The following is a 16741-nucleotide window of genomic DNA, read 5'->3' on the forward strand; positions in this document are numbered from 1 at the left end:
CTGTTTGATTTTTAAATATAAATCTGAATTATGCTTCACATTTACTGTATTATATAGAAAACATTTAGGGGTAAAAATCTGGCTATGAAACATGAAGCTAATGCTAGTTGAACTGTAAACTCTTTGGACCATCTTTTTGTTGCTATGGAAAGACAAACAATCCAGCTTTAATATTTACACTGGGCACTGGAACAAGCCCTACAGCAGAAGATTAACACACGGATTGTGTACAACCTGTAACAGTAAGACATATATTACTAACTATACTACTAATGATATATACTTTTAAAACTACAAAGAAAAATGAACTACAAAAAAGGATTACAAACAAACTCTAGTGGACTTTGTCAATATTAAAGGGGGAAAATGCCTGAATAGTGATCAATGACATTTGTTAGTTGAACGTAAATCCTTACCTTATAGAAGAAATACTGTACAAGGTGTGCTATTCTCACGTAATATAAATGCCCATGTGCTAGTAGCAGTTTTCTTAAATGCTTAAACCTTGGAACAGCATAGTCACTGTTTCTTGCTGCCTGACGACCTTCTTTGCCCTTTATACCTGAATGGCACATAAATACGGTGAGCGATTTACAGGGTGCTGGAATTTAGATTCAGACCAGCCACTAGATTTGCCAACCCAGTTTAACCTTCCAAGCTAAAATAAATATATAAAAAAGACTTGCGATTTATGAAGGAAGCACTTGTCACCTCCCCAAGGATCCCAATGTGCTAGGCAGACTGCTATTCAAAACAACAGTGCCATTCTGGGGCGGAGAGCCCCAGACAGCTAAACTAGGAAGCAAAATCCTAACACTCCATGGGATCATTACTGTCCTTCATAACAATAAGGTCTGTTGTTTTGAGGTTCGTATCCAGCAGGTCCTAACAAAATAAACTGCAAGGAATGCAGTTTATCAAACGGTTAAAGAGTGGGAGTTGAGTTTTGCCTGCATCCTTGCCAGCCCGTAAACACGTAGTTCCATGCATTCTAGTTATTTCACTGCAAATACTTAGAATACTAAGCCATCCCCCCTTCTATAGCTGAGCTCAAGACAGCTGGTTTTGTTCAATCGACAGGTACATTCAGTGAATAACAAAGGAAGCTGTATGAGAAAATGCTTCCATTCATTGGAGGCAACGAGACATTTCAATCGCCAGGAAGGACGACCCCATCTTTTCTCTTCCATCCTTCCCGTCTCAGTGACACTCAAGTTCTCTAATGTTTCTACTATCTCTGGCAGCATTGGAGAAAATCTCAGATTGGTTCCAACATGAGATCAGTCATAAGAAAGGGGCAAACACATCAACATCATTGGAAATCAATCTTTGGAAAGTAGATTTTGATCCACTATGGTGAATTACAACCAGCTGTAACCAGCAAAACCGCATTCCAATGAATTTACAAACAGCCAGTTAAAGAATATAGGCCAATTTCAGCCCAGCTGGGGTAATTAAGTGCTAATCCAATTACGTTTTCAGGCCCAAAGCTAGCAATGATGAGAAGAGTAGAGAAACATTTGGTTTAACCTGGTGCCCAGTCCTGTTTCCATTGCCATCAACAGCAAATCTCCATTGATTTCAATGGGAACAGAACTAGGCTTGAGTGGGATACAACAGGAAAAGCCAGAGGAAGGTGCAAGAAAGCGGGAATGAACCGATATTATCTCGCATCTTTGTCGCTTTGACTGCTACATTCCCTCCTTGCGACAACCGGACATTGAAATTGAGTTCATTTTATACTGATTGCCAAACTGATGTGAAAGCATTATTTTCCTCCTTAAATCTGCTGTATGACAAAGTGATCCATGCAATTTGCATGACCCCTGAATTGGGCCCTGTATTTTCTGAATGGAAAATGTAGCTTATTTACTTATGAATCGGCATCTTGCTTTAAATAAAAGTTCCCCATATACCTTGAGAAAGAGGCAAATATTTTCTTAGGGAGAAATCCTGATTATTTTGAAGTCAATGGCAAAAGTCCCATTGTCTCTAATGGGCCAAGAATTTAACCCTTAGCATTCAGAAATAGTTATTATATTTTACTACTATTTTAAAATCCTGTAATCTAAACCCTTAAGAACTGATTTCTCGTTTTGCGAACACGGTTCAGGCAGAACATGTTAAAAACCTTTTATTGCACAACTCTCTCATATTTCCAGCAGTGGGAAACTGGACAGGCACTCCCTGTTACCACAAGTTAGCAAATCCCTGTGTGCTGCACTGAGAGAGTAGAGCCATGTGGTTAAAGACAGTGCATCAAGGATCTAGTGTTAATGCTTCATGGGTCTGATTTGGCTCCTGCTTTATTCAGAGGGAGTTTTGTCATTGACTGCAATGGGAGCAAGGTCAGGCCATGCCCTGTGAAAGCAAAGGTGTTCACTGACCATCTCCCTCAACTGACCAATAAATAGGCAAGTCTTCAAGCTAAACAGACTGGGGCAAAGTGTTCAGAAGTGCCTATGGTATATTTACCATATATCAAGTAAAGAAACCATCAGCTTCTACATTTCCACACATTATTTCCCAACTTCAAGGCTTAAAGGACATAGTACATTCTATTTATTTTGTATTTTACTTATTTTCTTCTCATGAGGAGGCAGCGTGGCCTAGTGGAAAGGGACTCCAGAGACCTGGGGTCTATTCCCAGCTCTGCCATTGGCCTGCTAGGTGACCTTGGGCAAGTCACATCCTTTCTCTGTGCCTCAGTTTCCCCATCTGTAAAAAGGGGCTAATGATACTGACCTCCTTTGTGAAGCGCTTTGAGAGCTACTGATGGAAAGAGCTGTACTAGACTGAGGTATTAGGATTTCCACACATTTCTCACCTATTCCGACATGTGCTTCCAAGATCATGCTAACATCGTTGGCACCATCACCTATTGATAGTGTTATTGGATTGCCCTTGGTGTTTTTCACCATTCTAACGATCTACAAAAATTAAAATACACAACAGGTCAGCAGAAATGTCCAAATGTCAATTGTTCTTTCAAGCATTCTTGAGTAACTCAGCACATACAGTACTGGCCAGGAGACAACAGACTCACACGTTTTTTTCTGGCTGACAAAAAGTAAGTCAGGTCGGCTTTTCAACAAAGTGATTCAAACTAATTCACACAGGGTTGAGATTCAGTGCAGCCTTCATTTTAAATCCTGCGAGGATTTTCTAGTTGTCCTAAAAGCCCACCCAACTAGATCCAATTCCAGTTAACACAATCAAACTGCGGCCACCCGAACTGCAGCGGGTCTATTTTTTAACTCTTTTCTCTTTTAAGCCGTTTAAGATCGAGGCCTGAAATAATCCCATTGAGGCCAATGGGAGTTTTATCATGGTCATCACCAAGAGCTAGCACTGGAATTAATGTTGTAGAGCTGAAATGCCGGGATATAAATCAGCGGTACCCTTCCTTCCATTCTAAATGTCAGACTCTGCCCCCAGTTACAAGGATGCAACTCCCATGTGTTTCATGTGACACATCCTATGTACCTAGAGCAGTGCAGGAAATACACTGTTTATGGTCTTTTTGACACTATCAGTTGTTGCGGAAAAGTCATAAAATCCTGTTTTCAGAGCTTGGAATGGAATTAAATAGATCAATCAGTCTGTCCCTTTATTTATAGGTGAGTTGAACTTCAAAGTGCTTGTAAAAATAGTTCCAGGAAACCTCTATGAAAGACAAGACTGTGACACAAATACACCAACGCACGGAAAAGGCTCCTACACAGCCAAAAAATAAAATAAAAAAAGAGTCAGATGAGTGAATTTTGTTAAATTTCGTGGTTCAGGAGACAGTCTGTTAAATCAAAGTCATCAGAGGGTTTATAATAGACTTGCTGAAATACCTCTGGTAGCATCTGTCCTTTGGAAAAGGAAATTAGATAGAACTTGCTGAAGGTCCAGTTGCATGGTACATGTTTTTCATACTTACATAATTTTCCCTTTTATTTTATTTTATTTTTTTTTAAATTAAGAGGTTTTACTTGTCTACATCAAGACAGCTTCACTTTAAGGTACAGAACAATTGTTTCCTCACATGCATAGTAACCACTTAGCCTTGTTTCCGGTGGAAATCTTCTGTATCTAGAGGAAATACATTCTGGAGCATTGTCTGTGCTTAGCTATTGGAAGACAGCCGCTGCCCCAGCTCGCAGCCTGTCCAGGGGCCAAGTTATACACTGACTTCTAGCCCATGCAACATGTGTCCAGCACCTCTGAAAAAAATCAAACCACTGTGTATAGATGCCTAAATATGGATTTTGGAGCCCCTCTGTACACATGGAGATTGGAAAGTTTGGAGTAGTTGTTTTAGCTACTGAAGTGTGCTGCAAGTAACATTCAAAACAGCCTGTAGCTGCTGCAAAACGACCCTACCAGTGTACCGACAGCACCTACCTGGGCTTTCTGCAAAGGAGCCATCCGACAACATAGAACTGCAGTACACTTCAGGCAAATCTGTAGGAAAATGCTTTTGTAGTTACTGGAACTGGAATCCTGGGAAGGATTGAATATCAACGACAGCGTCGAGCCGTCTATAATCAGTCCATATTCTTGGCTCACCGTCCAGCTCCTAGAATATACACAGAAAAAGACGACTTGAAAGTCTGAGCCTTAAGTTTCTAAGAAGTCAATTTAGTCATTTCTGTGTTATCTGGGCAACAAAGAAATGGTTTCTAAACGAAAGTAACAAAAGAGTCCTGTGGCACCTTATAGGCTAACAGACGTATTGGAGCATAAGTTTTCGTGGGTGAATACCCACTTCGTCAGATGCATGGGTGCATGCATCTGATGAAGTAAGCTTATGCTCCAATACATCTGTTAGTCTATAAGGTGCCACAGGACTCTGTCTCTTTTTACAGATCCAGACTAACCCAGCTACCCCCGATACTTTCTAAACGAAAACAAGTCTGGTTGCCAGAGGTGAGTGTGCGCGTGTCAGTGGGCATGCGCTCAGCGTGTGTGAATGTGCGCGTGCTCAGCGTGAATGAGTGTGAGCGTGCATGAGTGTGCATGTGTGTGCACATGCTCAGTGTGCGTGAATGTGCGTGTGCTCAGCATGCATAAGTGTACGTGTGTGTGCACATGCGTGTGTGCTCAATGTGTGTGAATGTGCGTGTGCTCAACGTGCGTGAGTGCTCAATTAACTCAAACGGCTTGGATATAAAAGGAATAACAGGGCATGCCCAAGTACTGCACAGTTATGTTTGCGAAATAGGAAAGCAGGGGACTGTTTATAGGCAGAGAGGCTCCAATCCTGCAATGTGATTCAGGTGGGGGACACTCATCCCCACAAGCAGTCCCCCTGAAATCCAGAGCTCTTCCCCTGCATACATGGAATTGCAGGACCGAAGCGAAATCATTTCCCTTCCTTTTAAGCATCTTCACCGATGGCAGTTATCCAGACACAAACTGCCCACATGCTCTCTCGCACCTTTTAAGTTTTCCGTTATTTTTGGGGAAATCCTGCAGCAGCTTTTTATGATACTCTAGCAACAGCTCGTGTAATCGATCCTCTTTCCTGTCGCTGTCTCCCATCGTTTTTGTGGTCAGCTCCAGTAATTCAGTGTTTGTTTGGAAGAGCCTGGAGGCATAGCAGGTGGATTTTGCAGTTTCCATCTTGTCCCCAGTAAGCACCCAGACCTTCATGCCTGCTGTTTGCAGGGCCTCGATGGTTTCCGCAGCGTGTTCCTGCAGTCTGTACATTGAGGCAATACATTAGCCATCTCATTTACCTTAAAAATACCATTTCCCCTCAGAAGTCATGGAGAATGATTCGTGCATGTTACAATGTTCGGGAGGATCTAGGTCTAAATACCATCAGCCTTTACTGCCTCAGATAAATGACCTAGAGGCGGCAGCAGACAAACTACCCTAGCTACTAGAGGGGGACAAAAGTGCCACATTACATGAGTGTGGCTTATAGATTGCTAAGAATTTCCACTGGGAGCAAATAAACCCACACACTATTTACCAAAGAATGACTTGTGTACCAACCGGGACATCTCTAGCTGAAACCAGCATAGTACTTTGCCAGCGTACGTTAATACCACCAGTGCTATGTATCACGCTTTGCACATGGCTGAATAAAATAACCCACCCAGCAAGGCAGCTTTCAGATGAACTTTAAACTGAAAGAAGTCTGACTATATTGAACAAATTCCTACAGGAAAGTAGATGGGAGTTTTGTGGCAGAGTGTGGGGTAAAGTCAGATGGGTGGTTAGTCCCAGGAAGGGCTTCAGGAATGGGTCCAATAACAATACCTTTCACTTAATTAACCCTATTTATTTTAGCAAACGTTAACCATTTAATCCACAAAAGCTCTTTAGGCTGACAGCTTTTCTCTTTTTACATTCAGGAAAGATGAGGCAAAGATGTTAGATTATTTGCTCTAGGTCACAGAGGTTACATCTATATGGCAACCCCCCCCACAACCCCCTCTCCACCCCCCCCCCCAAAAAAAAAACCAGGCAGTGAGTCTCAAAGCATGGGGAAGGGAGCGGGTTTCAGACCCAGAGCTCCAGCTAAAGCCCAAATGTCTACACAGCTATTTTTAACACCATAGCACAAGCCCGACTAGTCTCGGGGTAGGTCCACACTACCCGCCCGATTCGGCGGGTAGAGATCTATCTTCTGGGATCGATTTATCGTGTCTCATCTGGACGCGATAAATTGATCCCAGAAGCGCTCCCCCGTCGACTGCGGAACTCCTGCTCGCCGAGAGGAGAAAGCGCTGTTGACGGGGGAGCTTGCCTGCGCCGCGTGGCAAGCTTAGTTCGATCTAGGAAACGTCGACTTCAGCTACGCTCTTCTCGTAGCTGAAGTTGCATTTCCTAGATCGATCCCCCGCCCCAGTGTGGACCAGCCCTCAGACTCACGAGATGTGCTGCCCTGAGGGGTTTTTTGCCGTGTAGGCGTGTCCGGAGGGATTTAGCGGTAGAGCCAGGATTGCAATGTAGTGCTCCATTCAGTCACTTCACCCAACTCTTTGACTAGCACCATAAAACGCAGAGTGAAAAATAAACGACAGCCTAATTTACACATATAGTTACTGCGACCGCACCTGAATTGGTATGAGGTTGGTACATAAATTAGGGGCACAATGCTGCATGCGTTTCTGAAAACGTAGGCTTTGTTGATTAAAATGTTAAGAGTACTTACTGTTTAAACCGGTATATTTTTAGCAAATAGGCAATTGGTTGTGGGACGTGCCATGAAATAATTGCTTTAGACATTCTGGCGTCTTCTTAGGATCAGCCCACAGCTTTCAATAAGCACCATGGTGGACTGTCACGGCACAGACTACTGCTCAATGGTCTCACATTGGTCATTCACCCACCCTTCCCTCATTGTCCTGAAATTACTCTCAGGGTAATTTCAGACTGAGGGCGATACAGCTACAGCATTCATATTTCATCTGCTTGCTTGCCACCATCTTACCTGTCTTCCACAGCAGTAGCCCCTATCAAATGCATGTCGGTCTCTATGGCATCAAAAATCCTGGCCATCTTTTCTTCTCTGTCCTGTAGAGCCATTTTCGCTTCATTGAGCTGTTCATCAATTTTTTTATAGTCCTCTTGAGTTAGTTCTTTGAAGGCCACACAAAGAGTTCGATATCCATCCTTGAAACAAAGAAGTGGATATGTGCACTAAAGAACACCTTTTAAACAGCCCCTACCTTAGAATTTTTACTTTCTGTTTCTATAGGTCACTCAGTGCCTGCAAAGATTGGGTCCAATGTTAGAAGTGATTCTACATCTTAAGGACCATTTCCTCTTTGTTTATATATTAATCTCCACACACGGCAAACCTTGGACATGGAACATTACAATATGTATTATAAGCTGTGGAATTGAGCATCTTTAGCAGTAATAAGGTCACGAGAAATACGGAATTGTAAAACAAGGCTGTTTTAAAATACATTGCAGTATAAGAAGAAGAGGACCAACCAGAAGAGATAAGAACGAATACTAGGGCTTGTCTACACTACCAGCCAGATTGGGTCTTGTATAGACGCGATGAATCAACCGCTGAGTGCTCTTCCATCGACTCCAGTACTCCAACAGAGTGCAAGCGGAGTCGATGGGAGAGCATAAGTTATCGATTTACCGCAATGAAGACACCGTGGTAAGTAGATCCAAGTAAGTCGACTTCAGCTACGCTATTCATGTAGCTGAAGTTGCATATCTTAGATCGACTGCGCGGTAGTGTAGACAAGCCCCTAGCTTCAGCACATTCAGAACTAACTATAAACTTCTTTTCTCAATATAGCTCAATTTAGATAAATGCTTCTCAAAACAGCACACACACAAAACAAAACTAGAAACTGATGCAAGGATTTCTCTACAAGGCTAGAAAGGAAAAAAAAAAAAAAAGACAGAAAATGTTATTGCTATTGCTGTTTTTAACTCCTTGGGAGATGATCAGATCCTACAGGAATCAGGATCGAATAAGTAGATCTGAAGTTAAATAAAGTTGGAAGCCAGAAGAACAGAAAAGGAAACAAGTCAGACATGGACTTCAAAACAACAAGAACTAAAGCTCACATTTTCCTCAACCCAAGGTCAGAGCTTTATCTTCGGAGAAAGGCTTCCCTTCCAACAAGCACAAACCTAGTTTCGTGTACACGCTTACCATTGCGTTACGTTCTACATGCACTTTAGTTTGTTGTATTTCATCTTGTTGCACCCTTGGAAAAACAGAGGAGTCTGCTCCTTTACAGAATAGGAGGAACTTGCCTAAAACAGAATTAAAAAGAAGATTGAAGCATTCAAAATGTGTAGCGAGATTTAAAGACCATTGTCTTCAATGTGCCATAAACTTAGCTGGAAAGAAGACATATGGCAAGATTGCAGATGGAGCTGTTATAGGCAGGGCTGGTAATGCCTGGTAACCCTATCAAGGTTGCCACCTATTATTAAGGACGACAAGCCCCAGTATAAGACCATGCTTTCAGCTGCTTATAACTTTGCCAAACGCTATCCGTTTGGGTTGCAGTTTTCCAGGCGGTGGATGTCTGCTGAATTTTTTGAATATTTCAGCCATTTCTGAGAACGAACGCTCTAGTGCCTTGGGAACAGAATCTTTCCCCAAAGATTCTTTTTGCGCTGGGCACACTTCCCCCTGGAGCTGAGCATCACCACCTTCCTTGCCATTACAGCTCTCTGCTGCTGTGGGCCATGCCAGGTACCAGCAATGAGAGCAGGGAACCCCATCTTTCTGATGCTCTCAAAGCCCCCCCTGCTGGATCTAGGCAGCATGGAGGAGTAAGCTGCCTAATTTGAATGCAGAGGGGACAAGAACCAACGGCGTGGGGGGGGGGGGGGGGGAAAGGGAATGGGACAAATTAGGTCACCTTAATTCGGCCCTCTTGTGCGTATGCATTATGACACAGCCTTTAATTATAGGATCATGTATTTTTTCCACAGGACCCCATCTGTATTCAGTGCATGGGACCCTACTAAGGGGATGAATCAGGGCTGTGTAGTGAAGGAGGCTATTGTTTGTAGGTTCCCTGTTTCATTTGTTGCAGCAGCTGGAAGGTGTGCGACTGAGGCAAGGGACTGCAGGAAGAGACAAGAAGGTCTCATGGTTAAGGAGCTTTAACAGTGCCCTGGGGAATTGGGCTCTACCCCGGCTCTGCCATCGTCCTAGGTGACACTAAACAAGTCACTTAAACGAAGGTTTTCACAGGTGGTCACAAATTATGTGTTGCTTATTTCCTAGATGCTCAATCTGAGATCCTTGCGCTTGATTTGTAGAAGAGCTGAGAACTCACAGCTGCAACTGAAACTAACGGGAGCCGTGCTTTGAACATATAATGTGCTATAGAATGCTAAGTGTTCTGAAAAATGAGGCCCAATGCATTTCAAATCGGGCACCCAAAATTATTGGACACTTTTGACCATACTCTCTGTGCCTCAGCCCCCGCAGCTGTAAAATGGGCTTAATATATCCCCTCATCTCACAGGGGTGTCGTGAGAATAAATTCATTAATATTTGTGAAGCACTCAGGTACTCAGCGATGAGCACCATAGAAAAGCCCATGAGGAAATTATTAATTCTGTATTCACTCATACTGGTGGTCAATCAATTACAATTCTGAAAAATAAACAGGGGCAAAAATAGATGCATCCAATCATAAGAATATCCAATTACAGTGGTTTATATTAGAGATTCTTTCTAAATACTTCAATTCAGCATCTTATAAACGGTTTGGAATGTATTCTTTTAGATCCTGCCATCTATCAGCTGTTTCAGATGGATTACAGTATGCCACATCCTATGTACTCAAGTCTCTGAGTTGTGGTGTGGGCGGATGCATGCACATATATTATAAAGAGGAGATATCAACAGCTCTGAGGACACATTTCTATGGCCTAGCAAGTCAAATCAGTTCCCGAGGATGTATATATCCTTGAATTATTTAGTTGCCACACAGATACACTGCAACAAATTCATGCCTGGTGTAACATCACTGAAGTCAGGGTTACACAAGGGCTAGATTTGGTCCATCACATCAATGGGCATACGGACTGAAAGTCTTAACCAAGTTAGCATGCGTGGCAAGCAAACCACACTTCTAAATGAAAGAGCTGTCATTTGTAATTATTCTTCCCCTAAAGTGATCAAAGCTATGCCATAGCTCCTAAAAACCAGCACAACTTCAGCTTAAAATAAAAAGCTGGTGGAGTTAGAATGTAGAAAAGCATCTGGAGCCACCAATTTCTAATTCTTTGGGCACTTTTAGATCTCTAAAAACATTTTTCTTTTACATGACCAATTGGATCATTTTTCAAATCCATAAAAGAAAAGAAAAAAGTGTCCTTCCTAGCTCAGATCCCTTGGTTGGGCTCAAATATGGCACAAAATTGTATGGTCATGTTACCAAGGAAATGCTGGCAAATGCCATATTCCAACAACACTGACATCTTTTTTATAGAGCATCAGAAGCATGTCAGAAAAACTCCGCCTCACTAGGACTCTGCCGTGGGCTTTCCTGTAGTGTTAGCTTGGGCATGCACAGTAAAGGTCTATCAGAAATATGACCACTGATCTCATTATCACACTTCAAGGGCCAAGTTCTCACGGGCAGGTGCCTCTAAGCTTGTAAAATGTGCACCAGTGCAGTGGGTGCATGTACAAATCAATGAAAAGCATATGCCGTTACCAGATTTGCACGTGCACATGAGAGATTTTTGGACACTCGGGTGGCGTGCAAGTGAATTTTGCAGGTGAGGCTAAGGCCCATGAAATGTAACAGGTTAGCTTTTCTGTGTTGCAACGCGAGGTCTTTAATACATTCGCAGTACAAGAGTAAATGCAGACATAGATTTGATCCACAGTGGTACCCACTGTTTTAACAATACCTGTACTGGTTTTCACAATAACACTCATCCGGCGGCGGACAGGATCAAAGTTTAGTACATGAAGAAGCTGATACCTTTCAAAAGGAAAGAACGGAACTTAGAAATTTGAGAAAAAAAAATTAAAAATGATATTCAGTAGAAGGTTGTAAGACATAAGAACATACTAAGAATGAACTGCAGAACTCTCTCTATGCTAGATTGCAAGTATCAGGGGCCAGCTGACCAATTTCCTTATTAAAGATATAGTATAGGTATTCAAGCTGCAAGTCATTTATACATGACAGGTGAACAATGCCCACTACCATCATGAAGAGTCATGTGATTAGACAGAGAGCAACACAACTGCTGGAGCATTTCAGGGAAAGCAGGGCTGAGTTAGCGTTTGCCTGAAAGGAATGCACAGGGACATGTTATTTTCATTTTCTTGAAGATAAACCAAGCGCCACTCCAAGATACTTGTCAATTTAACAAAGCTGCTCCACATGCATTCACAGAGTTTGGAGATTCCCTGTAGTAATTGTTTATGGGCCATTTCCTTGATGCAAGGGTGATGTGAACAAGCAAGATGTAGGCTTGGTACATCACATTATGCTTGGCTGCGGCTTGGAGATATGTGACTGGCAACCACACAGCACCAGGTTGGCTGGAAGTGGGAGAAGCTAGTTAGGACCTTCCTGAGCCAGCTGACTGGTCAGAGGCTGAAGGTCCTGACTGGACTACCCAGCTGTCAATCAGGGCAAGCAGCCTACCAGGTTGGCTGAACACCAAAAGCAGCAAATAGGAACTCCGCATCCTCCCTTTCTATGGAGATGAAGAGAAGTTTGAAATTAAACTTGCTAAGAAGACAAGATCTAGGAGGGCAGCCGGACCGGGTATTCTGTCCTTCAAGTGGTATATATCCCTTGGGGTTTACAGGAGCAGTTGCCGCAGTGTAAGGCCGAATTATTTTCAGTCCAAGAAGGGGTTCGGGTTGGAGCAGGTTTACGCAAAGGTAAAACTTTGTATGGTTGAGGCTTATAGTAGCAACAGCTCTCATACGTTCACCACCTAGGAGGTTATCACAACAATCCACAGACCCAAGAGAGTTTCCAAGTTTCAAACCGTGATGCAGGATATGGTCAAAGGACCTTGTTTAAGGCTTTGATTGATTTGTTATTCAGCAAAAGCTGCAACCAATTTAATCTTTCAGCCAATTCTCTGCTGCCAGGTGCTCTGTAATTCGGACTGGCTCTCATGCAGAGCAGTTATCAGTCTGACACAGCCTGTTGCGTTGTTTCCACCCTGCAGCATTTACCATTTTTCCTGAGTTTAATCAAAACCACGTGCAAGCTGGCACTTGGCAGGGAATGTTCAGTTAGCGTGAGCAATATTCCTCACCACAATGCAGCTGCGCTTACTTTTCGATTTCATTCTTTTGGTTTTGTACTTTCATGCAACCAGCTTCATGTCCTAGAAAAGTGAAACCATACCTGTCAACAAACAAGAGGACAGAAGGACATTGAAAACATGGTTACGGAATTTACATTTGTAACATTCTCATTTTCATTTCCATATTCTGAAACATGATCTGGGCTACAGCATCCAGTCCATGTATTTCAGTAGTTCACCAGGCTATTCTCTGCATTTCCCAATTTCTACAATCTTAAAGAGAAGTGGATCATATCCTAGAAAACGCTGAGGTCTCTATAGGCCATGTGACTTAACACACGTGCATACTGTGTTACATTCATGGCAAAAATAGATCTGCTTGGTCTGCTATTATGCCTTCAAATAGTAATAAGATAATGCAAGTACATCAGAAAGGGCTAACAAAGGTGGCCTTCATGGGGCTGCTTTGTCTCCTTGGAGTTTTTTGCCACTGCTCAAAAAGAAAGTAATTTTGCATTGATACACATGCAGTACTCATTGACTGCATCTTCTACAATGCAGCAGAACCCGCCAACGTCCCAGGGAACTTGGATATAGTACGGCTCTGTTTAATCAAGCAACTTGGGACACCATTCTACTTAAGAGAAGCCCCAAAATACACTGTGATGTCCAAGTTCTGATTCCCAAGCCTTTGCTTATTGTGAAGTTGTTCAGTAAAGGCAAAAATATTGATTAAGCCCAACTCTGCTATGGGCCTGATCCAAAACCCACTGAGGAACAAAACTCATTCCACCCATGGAAAGACTCCTGTTGACTCCCGTGGGCTCTGGACCAGGCCAGACAAGAGTTTTTCCCATTGTGCTTTCTACACTCTACAGTTCTCCTTGTCAATTACTGGCTTATGAACATTTTATTATGAAAAACTCAGAGCAACTTTTGGGTTCCATTAAGTTGCACTCAACAGCACAAGTTAATTACAAGAGTAAGAAAAACCTTCAGTTCTGAAAACAGACTCAACGCCCTTACTTTTTGGCGCCTTTTACCAAAGCTATTTCATCTGGTGAAGAGGCGATATAGGTACTGCGCTCCTGGTTTACTATCAATCCATCAACGTTGTCTCCTTCTTTGATTTGAACTGTATGGCACAGACACAAAGCACGGAGGAACAGCTCTTCTCGACACTAAGCAGAGTCAAAATACAGGAAATGAGTTAGTTACCAGCTTCTTTTCCTGCCCGGGGTACCAGACAGGATTAATTTTCAGTGAAAAGTAAAAATAACCATTATTCTAGTTAAGCTGCTGAATCGTAACTACTGGGATTTGGTCAGAATTACCAATCTTTTAGATTGGAATATTCAAAGGAACCAATGTAGGTTCGGCACCAATTCTAACTCTGTTAGCCACCTTTGAAACATCTCACCCTTAAATGGGAACTTCATTTACATGGTGTCTTTCATCCCACAGTACTTTGAAAATGTACCTGCATATACCACCACTGCATTGCCTCAGAGATGGAGAGTAGCAACCAAACAGCACAAGAGCTGACAGAAGGGGAAACTGAGCCAACGACACTGAAGCAAAGCCCTACTGTTGCAAAACAGGGCAGGTATCTTTAATGGCCCCATAATCAGAAAGGAGCTCTGTTCAAACGTAACGGAGCACTAATTCATTTTAGCAGGATGCAGGGGTAAATGAAGATCAAACAAGGCAGAAAATAAAAATCAGCACTCTGGTTCAATCATTTATTTTATTGCAATGCGTGCAATGCTTCTAGTTCTCTGCCGTGATGCCACTTTAGCAAAGCAGCTGAACACTTCTGCTACAACTCTATTTAGTGTGGTCTTGATTAGACAAAGGATGGGATCGATTCCTGAAAATGGATATGTGCTCTCCCCTGCGCTTGACATTACTGCTACACAAACTCAAGGTACAGTGTCCAAGAGTAATAGCTAAAGAAGGAACCTAAACCAAACTCTCAGATCCAAACCCTCCTGAACTTGGGAGATGGAAGAGATTGGACAGAGGAAGCCAGATTTTCAAAGTGTCTCTAAGGGGCTGAACCCAAACGTGGGTTCTGAACACTGCCAAACTTAGAGGTGTTCATAATCGGTGTCTGAATTTTTACACTTGTGCCCAGCTCTAGTTATTGTTAGCTCTTAGAAAATTGGAGCAGACAGTGAAAATATAGAAGTTACCGAAGCCCAGTTCTACCTTTTCTGCTTTCCCATAATATTTCAAAGGTCCGTCCGTGTGAGAGAACCCATCCACCTCTGAAATGCCCTCTTTGTACTTGTGTCCATCTATGCAGCACTCAATGAACTTCATGCTGTTTTCGGTCAGGGTTCCAGTTTTGTCTGTGAACACATACTCAACCTAAAAGAAAGGGAGGAAGTCACTGCTGTACTTTTTCTTCGCTACACTCCCAGCTTTCATTGTTGTCTAAAAGAAAGAAGCTGAGGCGGCACTGAAAATATGAGAATAACTGGAACTTAACTAGTAAAACCTTATCTAGGAGAGAACCACTGGCACTTGCTTAACTTGGACTTCAAAGTTTGGAGTAGGGTATATTAATACAAAGAAAAGACAATATTGCACCCATTCCCAGAACAACTCCTCTGCTTCCAAATCATTACACAATTGCCCTGTTTAGTTTTTAAAACTCTCAGAGAGCCTGTCTTACGGCCCTTGATTACTCCCCCTCAACCATCTGTTCCCCCAGCTAGTCTTTCTCAGATGGTGCTGTACTTAGCACTGAATCAAATAAAGCAACATATAAAAGACCAAAATTTAGATTTTTTTAAAGTTTTTAGCAAACCTATTGATCAATACAAAAAGTTTCCATACATTTTTCCAACAAAGAAAAACTTGAACACTTGCTTTTAAACAAATAAACATTCCTTTGCAATGCCTGAACTCAAATGGGGAAGTCTGAGAACATGGAAATGAGAGGGATTTTATATATAAGAAAATGGAAATTGATTTCACTGATTTTCACTGTCCCAGCTGAGAAAAGTGCAACAAGGAAGCACATAGTATAACACCGGGCAAAGTAAACTATATTTTGAAAAGCATGGCAGCTGTTTAATCAGCGCTGTAGTACAAACCCATTTGTTTGCTTTATGGGAGTTTTATGTTGACAATGCAATTAAATTAGCTAATAGTTGTTTCAAATTCAATGTTTTCTTTACAGGAACAAATCAAATGGGTTTGTACTACAGCGCTGTACGATCAATTGCACTGCGCAGAGTGAACCATTAGCTACTTAAGAATCCCAGCAGTGCAGAGAAAACCGTAGTAACGCAGTTGCATATCAAATGCACGCAGTGAAAGATTACCAGAATTATACTTTCCTCACTAACCTGCACAGAGAAAGCTTACAGAGAATTTTAAATTTTTAACTAATTCAGGGAAAGCAAACAAATTACTGACATGCAATTAGGGTTTGATGTTCTTCTATGTGGAAACAAACTGCATGATAAATTGCATGTACAATAGAAATTGTACATGCAATTTATAAGCTCATCTGGTTTTCAGAAGCAAACAGTAGCACACTCAACCTAAACTGCCACCAAAAATAGTTACAGTTATATCTTGACAGGCAGACGAGTGATTAGCAGACAGACAAAGGTTTTTAATAAGGGAGAATGATAACTACTGCAGCACTGACTTTCTAATAATTTTTCAGAGCTGCTGAAGGCTGCAGTGCTGGCACAAATACAGCAATCAGGTCTCTCTCTAAGGCCAAGACTATAACAGAGTTCAAAAAAGAACTAGATAAATTCATGGAGGATAGGTCCATCAATGGCTATTAGCCAGGATGGGCAGAGATGGTGCCCTAGCCTCTGTTTGCCAGAAGCTGGGAATGGGTGACAGGGGATGGATCACTTGATGGTTCCCTGTTCTTTTCATTCCCTCTGGGGCACCTGCCATTGGCCACTATCGAAAGACAGGATACCAGGCTAGATGGACCTTTGGTCTGACCCAGTATGGCCATTCTTATGTTCTGTCT

The 16741-nt window shown here is 42.3% G+C and overlaps 1 protein-coding gene across 8 annotated transcripts in view; it reads right to left on the reverse strand.

Moving 5' to 3' along the window:
* Nucleotides 1–16741, reverse strand: part of ATP11C (ATPase phospholipid transporting 11C) — a 117158-nt gene that overhangs the window by 23338 nt on the left and 77079 nt on the right. For all 8 annotated transcript variants that reach the window (XM_034782526.1, XM_034782528.1, XM_034782525.1 and 5 more), the window contains exons 13-22: nucleotides 14944–15105; nucleotides 13759–13913; nucleotides 12762–12833; nucleotides 11365–11438; nucleotides 8630–8733; nucleotides 7436–7617; nucleotides 5429–5692; nucleotides 4393–4567; nucleotides 2828–2930; nucleotides 417–562 (exon numbers count right to left, since the gene is read on the reverse strand). In XM_034782526.1, the coding sequence (XP_034638417.1) occupies nucleotides 417–562; nucleotides 2828–2930; nucleotides 4393–4567; nucleotides 5429–5692; nucleotides 7436–7617; nucleotides 8630–8733; nucleotides 11365–11438; nucleotides 12762–12833; nucleotides 13759–13913; nucleotides 14944–15105 (1437 nt within the window). The remainder of the gene's footprint in view (nucleotides 1–416; nucleotides 563–2827; nucleotides 2931–4392; nucleotides 4568–5428; nucleotides 5693–7435; nucleotides 7618–8629; nucleotides 8734–11364; nucleotides 11439–12761; nucleotides 12834–13758; nucleotides 13914–14943; nucleotides 15106–16741) is intronic.

Source organism: Trachemys scripta, chromosome 9 (genome assembly GCF_013100865.1).
Source record: "Trachemys scripta elegans isolate TJP31775 chromosome 9, CAS_Tse_1.0, whole genome shotgun sequence".
Taxonomy (NCBI): domain Eukaryota; kingdom Metazoa; phylum Chordata; order Testudines; family Emydidae; genus Trachemys; species Trachemys scripta.